Here is a 14,507-nt window from a genome sequence, read left to right on the forward strand (position 1 = left end):
GTGATTGGAATGAAGCCCAATGATTAAATATTCCATGAATTTGTCTGTGATTGAGAGATTATTGGTTCAAAATTTCAGCCCATAAAATATGGTGTCATGCGTGCAGCACTAATATCTTAAAATTTGATGATTAAAAAGTAATTGCAATTTAAATTAGAAATTTATAAGTTAATTCCATAATATTTAAAATCAAAGTCAAACTTAAAACCACAACTTGTCAACATTTCACAATCGTTCCAAGTATCGAATTGGTAGTGAAGTGGTAACGGAAATATTAGACATGAACAAAATGTCCTTTCTTCAAAATGATGTCATGTTATGATGCTCAAAATAATATTGTTTCAACCAAGTGTTTTTTTATTTTTTATTAATCCCATCTCCATCCCAATTTTGTCTCCCTCATTCATACAAGAAGTTGTTTTCCACCATCTACGTATCATCACGATGATTCATTAGTTCAGGGGTTTGATTCTCACAAACTATCTCAATTTCACCAATTTTCCCAAATCCAACATGTATAGAATTAAAAACTAAAAATTATGAAGATGTAGATATGGAGTACAAAATCAAAATTAAGAAATGAAATAAAAATAGGCCCAAATCTGAAATACAAAGACGGGTCGGGTCCAATTCAATTACCAGCGTAGTAGCCCATACAGAGCGAGCGACACCCGAAAAATAGATCAGACATTTTTTTACAGAGAATAAAATAAATCAAAATATAAAAAAAAATTTGCAAAAAGTGAAGGAAAACGAAGACGAAAGACCTCTAAACTCTAAAACACCATTTTTACATTAAATTCTCACGCAGAACACACACTGGCATATGCATACACGTATTCTGCCTATCTATCAACCAACATATTCATATTTTCGGAACTGCTTTGATGATTTTCACGTAATCTAGGGCACAAATAGTCCTTTGCTTTGAGTTGAGGTACCTTGTGCATCAAAAGCAAAACCCTAGAGCAGGACCAAAATTCTTAGAGGCCTCACGTTTTACGAGCCCTAGATTGCAATTCGTTCCCTCATAATCGTAATTCAGGTAATATTTTCTTCCTCCTAGCTCTGGAACCCTAGAATTATGAACTCTGCTCAAGTTCGTTCCAACCCTAGAAAATTTCCGCCCAATTCTTGATTGAATTTGGGGGAATTAACATTTACGTCTTCCTTTACATGCATTTTGGTTGAAATGCAGTGACGGCATGTGGTATGAGTTGTGACATAACATACGAGCTCGTCCAACTATTGGCATTCAAGCATTTATCTCTTTAGCGTATTGCATGCTGAATTAGTTGAATTCTGCTTTAACTGCGTGCGTTATGATTTTCCTTGAGCTGCAGATGCTTGTTTGTGTAACTTTGAGCATGAGGGTTGGATAATACGGTCTGTGAGGTCTGCGTTGGGAATATATTACTAGTTGATGTGTATCTCTTTTGAACACATATGCATATATTTGAGCTAGTGTGAAACACAAGAGCCTCAGTATGATTTTGGTTAAATGATTTAGTTAACTTTGATTGGCTTTGGTTAAAGTTAGTCACCCAGCAGTGTGCCATATGGCTTGATTTAATGCCTGCCATCATCTTAGTTAGGTAAAAGCAAATGAACATTTAATCATCACTAATGAAACTTTCCACCTCGCTGCTCTTCACAATAGGTGTTCTGGAGTCTTTCTTTATCTTTTAAATTAGCAGGGAATGATATTGAATCTTTTCTGTGCTTCTGGATATTCGGACATGCATGATTATGCTTCTTGCCTCTTTCTTTGTTTGTGCCACCTGCCACATTCAGTTTGCTTTTTGTGGATATACGTGCTAATTCTGCTGATAATTAGATTATGCAATCAATTATTTTTTCTCTGTATTCCTTTTATTAACTTGCAATATATTTTAATCTTCTTAGTAGGAGTTCTTTTCCATGATTATAGTAGAGACCATGTGTAGCAGTTGAAGTGGGGAATGCATGGGATGTAGTTCAGCACATGTTCGCATAGTCAATGCCGAAGTTGATTCTATGGGAGGTGTTGTTGAGGGTGGAGTTGGAAATGCTATCAAATCTTCTCTGCATAAAGTAGCAATCGAGAAGGTTCAAGTGGAGCTCAGGTAATGCTACCAAGGTGCTTTTACTTTTATATGGGGTGAAGCATGAGATGCTATTGTCATGTACTCATGTTCTGGTAATAACATATTTTGTCCTACAGGCAAGAATGTGGCGTTCGGGATGAACGAAAAAGAGAATTGGAGTTTCTTGAGAATGTATGATGATTAACTTTATTGTCTTTTCAATATAGTTCTTTGTAGAGTGCTTGATTCTTTTCTGTTGTCAGGGTGGAAATCCCTTAGACTATAATTTTGGGATCGTTGCTTCAGTTAGTGTTCAGTCTACTTCTATTACCGACCAACATCCTGACCAGTTTGTGACCAGGTACCCTTTGCCAGATGCTTTTATAAGTTATGTAATCTGACTTCCAATTTAGTTTTTCTATTTGCTCAGATTTTTGTTCTGCATTATAGTGAAGCAAAAGGCAGTCTTGCGTTTGCAGCATCACCTCATGGAGACTCTGTTGAGAGTAGTGATAGACCTGGGACAAATCCTTGCGATCCCAACAGTGCTGATAATCTCTTGTTATTTGACGCTGAAAATGAATTTTCTGAAGGTGGTAGGAGTTTGGGCCGTAGGAGTAGTGTTATGCAATCTGAAAAATCATGCCAAATGGATGGGGGTCTTAAAACTCAGGAACAAGGCGATTCAGCTATTTTTTCTCTTCCTAGAAAAGCATATAAGAGAAGGAACAGATCCCAGTCCAATCGTGATGGAGCTAGGTCGAGTTCTACTGATGTAAATCCTCCTCAGGGCCTCCATGGAGCTCCACTACCTTATCGCCATGTCCCCAAGGATGCTGAAGTATTGTCATCTGATGCAGATAATAAAAATATAATGTCACGTCTGAATTTAAAACCTACAAGCCCAAGTAATGATATCATCTCTAAGGCTGTAGCAATGGATTGTCAGGATATTGAGTTGAAGGAGTTGAAGTCTTCTAAATCAACAAAGGACCAGGTACAAGGTGTTCCCTTGGATGCTGCATCAGATGTTTCTGAGAACCCTTTAAACGGACAACTTAACCAACAATCACTTTTGGTGGTCACAGACACTCGTAAACAGATAGATTCTAATAGGCCTGAAGCAATCCAGACAGCAGAAATAACTTCTGCAGCTATTGAGTGTCTGCCAAGTGCTACTATTATTAAAGTTGAGAATCAATCTAGTTCATGCCAGTATAATGGTTTTGGCAGACAGATAGGGGATGATACCATGACCGACACACATAATAATGGTGCTTCCCGTGGCCTAAAGGTTTTGGATTCTGAGTCATATTGCACACAGACCAGCCTAAATATTGATGGGAACAATGACAGTGAGATGTGCACTGCAGTGGGAAATCTTGACGCCAATGTGAATCTTAAAAGTCGAACTCCACAAGATGGCATCACTGTTACAGAAAGTGACAAGTTTGGAAAAGAAATGAAAGATACTGAAGATAAAAACAGCCCTGATTTTGTGAACAAGGAGTGCACTTCTGCTTGTCATAGTAAGATGGATAAAGATTCTTTACTCCCCCCAAAAAATGAAGTAGATCAATTTGATTCTGTATTAGAAGACAAGGTAAAAGATCAAGGTACCACTGAGGGCATGGAAGCTCCTTGCACCACTCAATCAGATTCTGGGGCGAAACCCACTGTTCCATTGATTGATAATCCTGGACAGCCCAAAGAAACATCTTCGACTATTAGGCATCAGGAAACTTTTAATCCCTCAAAATCAGATCTCCCTGATGTTGCATTTTCAAATAGGGTTTCAACTGTTCCTAATGAGGCTCAAACTTCTCCCGGGTCCGACTCAAAATTGGCAAGCAGAATTGATGAAGATTCAGTATTGAAAGAAGCACAAATTATAGAGGTTATCGTACAAGTATTTGTGTTTGATTTGTGTCGTCTATATATGCCTTAAGAGTTACTTAATTCGTTTGTGGGCAAAAAGGTCTAATGCAATTTATAAACAGGCCAAACGGAAGAGAATTGCAGAATTGTCTATTGTAACATCACCAGTGGAGATCTCCCAGAAATCTAAGTGGGATTATGTACTTGAGGAAATGGCGTGGTTGGCTAATGATTTTGCACAGGTTTGGTTTCATTTGTAGCTCTTTATTCTCAGTGTGGATATCTAGCTGCCCTCAAACTTTTCTTGAAAATTCATTTTTGTAAACATTCATGTATTGCATCTTCTCATGTAGGAGCGTATTTGGAAACTAGCTGCCGCATCTCAAATATCTTACCGAGTTGCTGTTGCTTCCCGGTTGAAAAAACAAGAATGCCGTTTGGGCTTGGATGCAAAGGGAGTTGCCCATTCATTGGCTAAAGCCGTCATGGAGTTTTGGCACTCTATAAAGTTGCAAATTCACGTATGGACCTGAACTTTTATTGCTTCATTTCCTCTGATCCCGTTTACTGTTTAATGTGGTTCAAACTTTATCTATTTCATAATGGATTGGAGCTTGGAACTTGGAACAGCTTCTTGTTTGTCCCTTATTTACCAGAAATTTTTTGATGTTGTATAGCTTTCTTTTATTCAATTAGATGCATTATCTTTGATATGATATGATATGATATACTATGTTAAAGTTGTAAAGCAATCATTGATCCATGTCTTCTACAGTGGGTTAAAACAATAGAAATTTGATCCATGTATTACTATTTTCCTTAGCTTTCTTAGTATGCATGTCAGCTTCCTTCCCTGAGTATGTTTTCAGGCACAATTTGGTTGTAGTTAAATTCAGCACATTAACTAAGAGTCAATGGATTCAAATGAAATATACATGCTGTTTTTTTTGTTTAATTTTGTGGTTTGCAGGATACAAGCAAAGAACTGGAGCAGCATCGTCGAAAAAACGGGGCACTTTCAATCCAGGCTTATGCAGTCAGTTTCTTGAAATGTGATAAACCAGATGTTTTATATAACCAAGCAGAGGTGCCATTAACACCAGATAGAATATCTGAATCTGGAATAGACCTTTCATGGGAGGATAGTTTGACAGAAGTATGGATCATCACACTATATCTTTGTATATTTCATGAGAATCTTCCCTCTCCTCTCACCCCGTAGACTCTTGCATACTCTATCTCCCAGATAGTTTGTTTAATCTCATATCGCTATCAACGTGCTGTGTTTACTCATCTGCTTACTACGTTTCCTCCATTATCATTCAGGAGAACCTTTTCTATGCAGTACCCCCTGGAGCTGTCGAGGCCTACAGAATGACATTTAATTCTCACGTGGCTCAGTTTGAGGTAAAGCTTGTTGCTGAAACTGTTTGCATTATTGAATATATCATTATCTATATTTTTCTGCTTGCTGCATGTTTTGCAATATGGTTTATTCCTTTGAAGGGAGCAGTTACCACATTCTTTTCTGCTCTCTTCAATGGTTCATTAGTGATCAGCGAATATTACATGAAGAATATATTATCTCTTTTAGCCTTTAGGTTTCTGGTTTTTCTAATACTCACTTTCCTGAATTACTCTAATCCTCCTCAGAGAATTGGGAGTTCTGCGCGAGAGGAAGTGGAGACATCTGCTTGTGATGCTGCAGCAGGCAAATCTTAGTCAATTTCTGCTTTTTTCCACTTTAACTTCTTATTATGATTTGACTGGAAGTTTATTTACCGCAGACTTTGAATCTCATGATAATGGATATGATGAGGATGAGGTAGAAACAAACATTTACAGCATGTCGATGGCCTTTGAAGGTACCAAATCTTCAAGATATGGCCAAAAGAAGCGTAAACACTTAGTTCGAGCATATGGTGCAAGGCCATATGAACTGGGCTCTGAGTTGTTACCTATGCAGCCTTCGGAAAATAGATTAGTAACTCCACAGTTTGCTATATTGGCAAAACGACCAGGCAGCAATATAAACGTGTCAATTCCTACGAAACGGATGCGAACTGCTTCACGGAGAGTTATAAGTCCTTTTGGTGCAGGGGCATCTGGATGCATTCAGGTTCCAAATAAAACAGATGCTTCAAGTTGTGATACAAATTCATTTCAGGATGATCATAGCACCCTACATGGTGGATTGGCTATTCCAAATAGCTTGGAAGTTGAGTCAGCTGGGGAATTTGAAAAGGAATTACCATTTGGCTCTGCTGAAGTATCAACAAAACCTAAGAAGAAGAAAAAAGCAAAGCATCCGGTACACTATAATGCACTGTTAATATCATAATTCTTGTGAACGTCTCAAATTATAGAACTCAACTTTGGAATTTTGGCAGAATGCATCACATGAACAGAGATGGCCTAGTGATTCGAGTTATCAAAATGAGCAGGTGAATCATTTTGTCAGTGAATTCAGCTACTTTATTAGGTTGTCCGTTATAAGTAGGCATGTTGGTGCACTTGACCTGATGATTAGGTGTTTGTTCCGTTTCTTCTTTAACAAATTACTCCCTCCGTCCTGGAATAGATGTCACACTTGGGAATGACGCGTGATTTTAGGAGATATTGTTAGTGTGTTAAGTGGAGAAGAAAATATATTTAAATATATTGATATGAGAGGGAAAATTGAGTTATAATGAAGAGAGAAATTGTGATTTGATGTATTAATAGTGATTTACTTTTTCCAAAAAAGTAAATGTGACATCTTTTTGTGGGACAACAAAAAAGGAAAGTGTGACATCTACCTTGGAATGGAGGGTCTCTTAAAACATTGGGAAACATGGAGAAGTTATATTTTAATATGTTATACCTCAAAATTAGGTAGACCGACTTCTGTTATCTTTATGAGATTAAAGCATTGGTTGGTTTCATTGTTAAGACAGTGTCAACTGAGCAGTATCTATCTATCCTGATAGGATATTTATGATTATTTCCATCAGAAAGTGTAGGCATCTTCATATAAGCTTTAAATTAAAATTTCTTGCAAGAGTGTTTTCTTTCTAGGTCCTTTTGTTGCATCTCTTATGTTTTCATGTGTCTCTATTTTGTCCACCAGTTTCATAGGGATCTTTACCAAAAGAGGTCTGAGATTCATCACCCAGAGGCAAATGGAAATAATGGTAAAAATTGTATTATTAAAGACATTAAAGTGTTTGTAGATACACACTTCCTTATCCTTTTATATCCATTTGAAAGGGTTACTGGGTCAACACATTGCAAAGAAACCCAAGCTTATGCGGCAATCTCAAGATAACTCTTTTGACATCCCAAGTGCTCTGTCTGTTCCTTCTCCAGCGGGCTCCCAGATGAGTAATATGTCCAATCCAAACCAATTCATTAAAATGCTTGGTGGTCGGGATCGGGGCAGAAAACCTAAATCTCTAAAGGTATTTATGCAGATTGCCATCTCCTTTTTTCTGCTCACAATTTTATGTCCTGATACCACAGCATGTAGTACAAACTCTTAACTTGAGGCATTTTGATTTCTTTCAGATGCCATCTGGGCAGTCAGCGTCAGGAAGTACGTGGTCACTCTTCGAGGATCAGGTTGGTTTAGTCGCAGTAGTATATATACTATGCATGTATTAGCACACAGATTATTATGTGCTGAAGCATGACTGTAACGTAAATATATTATTTGTTCATGTTAGGCCCTGGTTGTCCTTGCACATGACCTGGGGCCCAACTGGGAGCTTGTAAGTGATGCTTTTAATAGCACTTTGCATTTCAAGGTAGGGTTATTTGAAACTTCTCATTTACATCTTTCTTCAAAAAAACCTTTTGTAGTAAAAATTAATTATCTCCTTGTTTCATATGATTTTGTTTTTTCAGTGTATATTCCGCAAAGCTAAAGAATGCAAGGAGCGGCATATATGTTTGATGGATAGAAGTTCTGGTGATGGGGCTGATAGTGCTGATGACTCTGGGTCTTCACAACCTTATCCATCTACATTACCTGGCATCCCAAAGGTAAAGTGCCAATTTCTACATTCCTTGTTTGCTTTGGTAATCTAATTGTGACTACCATGTAGTATTATTTAATCTCAAGTCTTTTTTATTGCCAAGCATCTTATTAACTTGCAGGTGATGTGATAATAATTTTTCTGTTTGCCTGTCATGCAGGGAAGTGCCAGACAGTTGTTTCAACGTTTACAGGGGCCGATGGAAGAAGATACCCTGAAATCTCACTTTGAGAAGATAATTGTGATTGGACAAAAACAACTTTATCTGAAAACTCAGGTATTGCCATGAATATGCATTTTCTAGGTACAACAAAAGCTTGAACATGGGATGGCATTCAAGATATTTATTGTAGTATCCTATTTGACTTTTTATTTAGACCCTCGGCTGAGTTTTAGCATAATGTGGTCATCTCATAATTATCTGTGGTCTTTTTCCAAAGTGTTATCCTCTATGCCTTCTTATTGGAATATTTCATGTTATATATGAAAGTTTAATCCACATTAAATTCTTCATAGAACCCTTTAGCATTCCACTTATTCAATTATCATGGATGAGATTAAGCCATTCTTCTAAATTAGTACTCCCTCCGTCCCATTCAAGATGACCACCTTTCCTTTTTTGTTTGTCCCAATCAAGATGGCCACTTTCCAATTTTGGAAATAACCTCCTCTCTCCTCTCTCCCCATTAAAATATTCAACTACCTTTTTCCTCTCTACTTTATTCCACCTAACAGCACTTCCTAAAATCCCGTGCCACTCCAGAATGTGGCCATCTTGAGTGGGACGGAGGGAGTACAACGATTTGCTATGTTATTTTGTTTAATTTCCTTGATCTATCTGTTTTATGATTTTTTTAATCAGTACAATTTCTTTTAAGAATGATAATCAGGATCCAAAGCAATTTCAGCGCCCTCACAGCTCTCACACAATTGCTCTTTCTCAAGTGTGTCCAAATAATCCAAATGGAGGCCCTGTTTTAACGTAAGCCATGCAACTAAGTTGCTTCTATTTCTTTTCATGTTAAGTTTTGCATGTTTTGCAATTATGCGTATGCCTAAACTGGATCCCCTGTATTTAAGTACCCACTCACACATTTCGCAACCCTTGCTTCTTTGAAGGCCTTTAGATCTGTGCGATGCAAACTTTTCTGGGCCCGATGTACTTCCTCTTGGGTATCAAGGGGCACATTCTAGCGGATTGGTTATTCCTAATCAGGCTCCCATGACTCAAATGCTTCCTGCATCTGGTGCCACTGCTCCATTGCAGGGAGCCTCAAATATGATTGGCAATAATTTCTCATCTTCACCGGGTCCCCATAATACATCTGCTAGGTAATTATGAAGGACTCAAAATTTTGCCATTGATTCTGTTGTTTTCTAAGGCCACATTCCTTTCTTACTGCAGGGATGCTAGATATGGACTTCCAAGGTCTGGATCATTGCCTGCTGAAGAAAATCAGAGGATGCATCTCTACAATCAAATGATAGCTGGTAGAAGTATACCACAATCCAGTATCTCTGCTCCTGGAGCCATCCCTGGACCTGATTGTAGTGCTCGTATTCTTTCTGGTGGCAATGGAATGGGTTCTAACAGAAACATGCCTATAGCAAGGCCTGGGGTGCAAGGAGTTCCTTCGTCATCTATGGTTAATTCTGGCAGTGCAGTTTCCCCTGGTTTGTCATCTGGAAATATGCACACTGGGGTAGGTGCTGTTCAGGGAAGCTCAATGGTCAGACCTCGTGAAGCTTTGAACATGCAGCGGGTAAGCTTTGGATATGTTATACATGTAACTGGTTTATGTCTTTTAAGAAAGCAAGCACTGCCACAGTTACATCTTAGACAACTAGGTTTAGGTTATGCTTCCCAACATGATTGCATTCCTGATCTCATTTGTGTCTTTCTTTCTCTGCCTCTAATGTATGATTGTTTGGTCCCTGGTGATGCAGCCTGGCATGAGTCAAGATCCACATAGGCAAATGATGGCGTCTGACCTTCAAACGCCCAGCAACAGCCAAGGAGTGTCTCACTGTGGTGGATTAAGTTCCTCTTTTACTAACCCAACAACTTCACCGCCTGTGTCATCTTACCCTCTTCATCATCTGCCATCCCATCCGATATCTCCACAGCAGCCTCAAGTTCCTAGTCCACATCAGTCACATTTTCAAGGACCAGCAAATCTTGCTCCCAACAACCAGCAGCAAGCCTATGCATATCGCTTGGCCAAAGAGAGGCAGCTGCAACAGCGTTTTCTGCAGCAACAACAGCAGCAGCAGCAACAGTTTGCTGCATCAAATTCTTTGATTTCGAATGTGCAGTCACAGACTCAACTTCCTGTATCGTCATCTCCAATGCAAAATAGTCCACAAGTACAACCACAAACAAGTTCTTCAACGGTACCACTTTCTCCATTGACATCCGTTTCGTCGATGAATGCAATGCCTCAGCACCAACAGAAACATCAAATGCCAAATCAAGGAGTTTCAAGAAATGCTCAGTCTGGTGGTAGTGGTTTAAACAATCAGATGGGTAAACAACGGATAAGGCAACCACATCAGCCTTCACAGGCTAATAGGCAACATCCTCCGCAGAGACAGCAGTTACAAGCTCAGCAGCAAGCTAAGGTTGTCAAGGGAGTTGGTCGAGGGAACTTGATGATGCATCAGAATATCTCAACTGATGTTGTCTTACTGAATGGAGTTTCACCAATTCCTGGGAACCAATGTTTGGAGAAAGCAGAACCTGTCACCAATTCTATGCAAAGTCAAGGTCTGTATACTGGTCCAGCACAAAATTCTGTGCAACCATCAAGGCAATACATGGCTTCGCAACCCAATCAAACTCTGCCTCAGCAAAAGATGTATTCAGACCAAGCATCCTCATCACTAAAACATCCTCAACTGGCACCTCAGCCTGATAGTAGCAGTCAAAGTCGTGGTCCTGCTGCTGCTCCTCCTGCTTCATCTGTGCAACAACCCAGTTCATCTTTGGCTATTGCTGGGCCAAACAACCAAGCACCATCTCACCAGAAATTTGTGAATCAAAATCAACCAGCTCTCCAGAGACTTGGTCAACCAAATCGCCAGACTACTCCTGACGCATCAAGTAAACCCCAAAGCAGAGATTCTGATGTCAATCATCATCCAGCAAGTGGCTTTGCTGGAATGGATGCAATGACCACATCACCTCAGGTTTCTAAAATCGGTTCAAATGCAGTTCCAGTTGTATCACAGCCAAATTCTCATAAGTGGCATGCTTCCGAACCATTAGTGGATTCGACTGCATTAAATTCACCCAAAAGCTTGGTATCTAAGCCGTCTGACTCAAGTGAGCCTGTGCCACAAGCAGGCCAAGGGCTTGGCCATAGACCACCTTCCAGCTTACCCATAGCTAGGCATGACACTATTGCTCTAAGGCAGCAGCCGCAGCCGTCACTACAGCCTCCCTCTCTGGCACCCCAACCTCAGCAGCCACCGAAGCCGGTACATTCTCAACCGAAGGCACAGCTTCTTCAAGCTGGAAGTCGCAATTTGTATGGTAGGTCGAGTGACACTAGATTGGAATGAATGAAGGCCACCCAACACGTAAGTGCGACAGATATTGGTCGTGCCCATATTGGGTCATCATACCCTTGCGATAGCAGTGTACAGGTATGCTATCTCAGTAACATTCATGCATGTTTCCTTGATCTAGACTCTGAAATTTTAGCTTCATTAAGATTCTTACATGCTTTTATCAATTCACATCTATATCTGGAACTTCTGTTTTCAAATGCAAATAATGAAAAAAACTAGTGAGTTTCTCCTTAACTGGGTTTTGCATTTTGTTCAGAGAAGCCCGTGGGAAGCAGAAGGATGAGGGGAAGATGACCACTGATCGATGGTAAGACTTCTATGTAAGTCAGAAAGATGCTCATCGATCAAATTCTTGTTAGGATGCTGTGTATATTATGTAGACAAATAGAGATAGGTGTACAGTATCTCACATCTCCTTTAGGTGGTGTCGATGATTTTTTTGTGCTCGTATGAGGAGCTAATATTTGTTGACGCCTGTGTAGATGAGTCGTGTATTATTGGCCGTAATGCTTAAGGGCTCGTGAATATCTTTCTTGTATGGCCGAAGGCTGTGGAAATTTTGTGAATGTTAGTCTCTCCTTTTGTATACACTGAGCCACAATTTGTCAAAAATAGTTATTATCGTCTGTGCGGCTTCAGTATTCCACGAACAAAACTGATCATTCTTATCGCTCATCTCTCCATTTGTTTGTTTCATATTTACCAGGCGTTGTGTGTCGATGAGATGGAATATGTCGATGCGTGGTGGGATATATATGGGCATTATGTATTAATGGGATTGGAATTAATAAAAATAGACCTTTTCAGGCGATTTAATAAAAGAAAAGTATTGTTTCACAATGTTTGTGTTGATGTATATGTACACAGCATGAAATCCATTTAAATCAAAACTTGTTGCGTACCGAATTTGATTACATTACAATCTTATCTTCTTTATTTTAAAGGAGATGATGTTATTTGCCTATGCCTATATCAATCTTTACTAGTACTTTTTTAGTTTCTCCTTCGGAGTGTTTTTTTTAATGTAAATATATGATTTATTAGCCTCTAATATCAAAATTGATTTTTCTTCAAATTGAAGCTAGATGTATATACACACAACTAGTGGCGAAGCGAGTGTAGGCCAAGTTGCTGGCCGACACCAGTCCAGTATCCTCCATGAATCTATGACAGCCCCTTAGGTTCGAGTATGTGTGTATTTGTGATTGTGAAATAAAAATATAACGTTGAAAAGAGAAATGACAAAGATTGCAGCCTTTTGAAGAAATGTGCAAAAAGTAAAGCTAGGGTGGCTAAACTGAATAAATATGGCGATCTTGAACTTGAAAACTTCAAATTAGTAAACTGAGCTACACAGAATCAAATGAAAGTATGTCTACAATAGAAGACCAATAAAAGGGAGTTTAACTCTGTTCAAACTATTTCTCTATTGTAACTCTGTTCAAACTATGAGAAATAGGGAAACAAATTCTTCTGTCCCAATAAAAATGAAACGTTTCCCTTTTTGGATTGTCCCATTAAAAATAAAACGTTTCCTGGAATTGAAACACAATCAATAGTACTTTTCCCTTCCTCTTACTTTATTTTCTCTTCACTAACTCAAAAAAAAAACACTACATAAAATCCCGTGCCGAAAAGCAAATGTTCATACTTAATGGGACGGAGGGAGTATGTACAATCTCCAGATATTTCAATTAGAATCTTCACATTGCACTTATTAGCCCTCAGCTCCAAGATAAAAAAATGGAGCAGGACCAAAACCTGAATGCATTAACCAGTAAACTTAGTAGAAAAAGCACATCCACAAATGCACCTGGATGTGCAGAGAGAACGACACATAATGTACCTCAAGTTTGCTGTTCCACCGAGCAACTGAATAACACTGTTCTTGTCTCAAGTTTTCTGATCCACCGAGCAACTGAATCTAAAGATGTTAGAAAAGGATTGAGGTATAAGGGTATAAGGGCAGACTCTTCTTTGGTGTTAGTGCATGAGTGTTAGGTTGCGCGAGGTAGAGACTTGCTGCTTCGTACCCAACAGCGTCTACTTCCTTGTCATTGGCATGGAAGTATCTCAATATCTCATGTATATCATTTTTTGTAGTTCAAATTAGTTTTATTAATGAAAAGAGAGCCAAGTCCACCGACTCACCTTTAGATTGATCTCCTTCAAAGTCAGCAATGACTCAGACAGTTCCACTTGTTTTGATGTTGTGGCAAGAAGTGCCTGACATCAAATCAAGCATCGTGAGTTCTTGACAACAATTAATTCAGAAGCCAGTGTAGAAAATTTAAGAATGAATGTTAAAAGATTGTAGTACAAACACAATATATGTTACCTTTCTGGTCTATAGCAAGTCATGCTCAATGGATTTGATGCGGTTCATAGATTCAAGTAAAATTTCATCTTTTTTCTGGTGGAATTTTTGCTGGCCTTTTTGTAAGCTCATTTACCAAATTCTCTAAATGCTGCAACTTCTGCTAACACGGATGGATAAGCCCCTCGGGACTTCCACAGATGCCCTGTTCATCCGGAGAAACTGAATTTGGTAACAGAGTAGTGGGATTAATTTCTTTTAGCATCTCAGTGCTTTGCATCTTGAAAAATATCCTGAACAGCCCCTCGAGCAAAAAACAAACGCATGCTAGAAATCTCAACAGTACATCTGTCACTTTGGTAAAGATCAATCCCTTCTGGGGCCAATGTGGTCAGTTCTGGCAGGGATAAAATAAGAACATTGGTGATACATACTTCATGTCTTTCACATTAACAGGTAAAATTCTCTGTTCCTTTTTAAATCATTCTGACAAGTTTTATGTACGGAATTATACTGTTGTGAGCTTTGATCTTCATAGTGATGGGTGTTTAGAGTTTAAACCTTAATCTTCTCATAATTTTCTTAAATATATATGTTCCGTATTCCCTTCTCATTCATGCAAAAATAAACTGAGCAAAAAATGATATGGTTACTTAC

At 38.8% G+C, this 14,507-nt stretch overlaps 1 protein-coding gene across 5 annotated transcripts; it reads left to right on the plus strand.

Moving 5' to 3' along the window:
* Positions 1-739: 739 nt before the first annotated feature.
* LOC121743495 (chromatin modification-related protein EAF1 B-like) lies at positions 740-12,188 on the plus strand. 5 transcript variants are annotated; one of them, XM_042136805.1, is made up of 23 exons: positions 740-1,045; positions 1,906-2,105; positions 2,204-2,258; positions 2,330-2,427; positions 2,517-3,963; positions 4,067-4,186; positions 4,298-4,465; positions 4,915-5,100; positions 5,271-5,351; positions 5,598-5,655; positions 5,732-6,255; positions 6,335-6,388; positions 7,054-7,117; positions 7,194-7,384; positions 7,491-7,544; positions 7,649-7,729; positions 7,830-7,967; positions 8,121-8,237; positions 8,839-8,942; positions 9,080-9,292; positions 9,366-9,723; positions 9,908-11,608; positions 11,790-12,188. In XM_042136805.1, exons 2-22 carry the CDS (start codon positions 1,966-1,968, stop codon positions 11,522-11,524), a joined length of 5,868 nt encoding a protein of 1,955 aa, XP_041992739.1. In that variant the 5' UTR covers positions 740-1,045; positions 1,906-1,965; the 3' UTR covers positions 11,525-11,608; positions 11,790-12,188. The 5 variants fall into 5 exon arrangements, with proteins under 5 accessions (XP_041992739.1, XP_041992753.1, XP_041992761.1 ...); XM_042136819.1 differs by having other exon boundaries at positions 11,795-12,188; XM_042136827.1 differs by having other exon boundaries at positions 8,851-8,942.
* Positions 12,189-14,507: the final 2,319 nt, after the last annotated feature.

The sequence above is a fragment of the Salvia splendens genome, chromosome 1 (genome assembly GCF_004379255.2).
Source record: "Salvia splendens isolate huo1 chromosome 1, SspV2, whole genome shotgun sequence".
Classification (NCBI taxonomy): domain Eukaryota; kingdom Viridiplantae; phylum Streptophyta; class Magnoliopsida; order Lamiales; family Lamiaceae; genus Salvia; species Salvia splendens.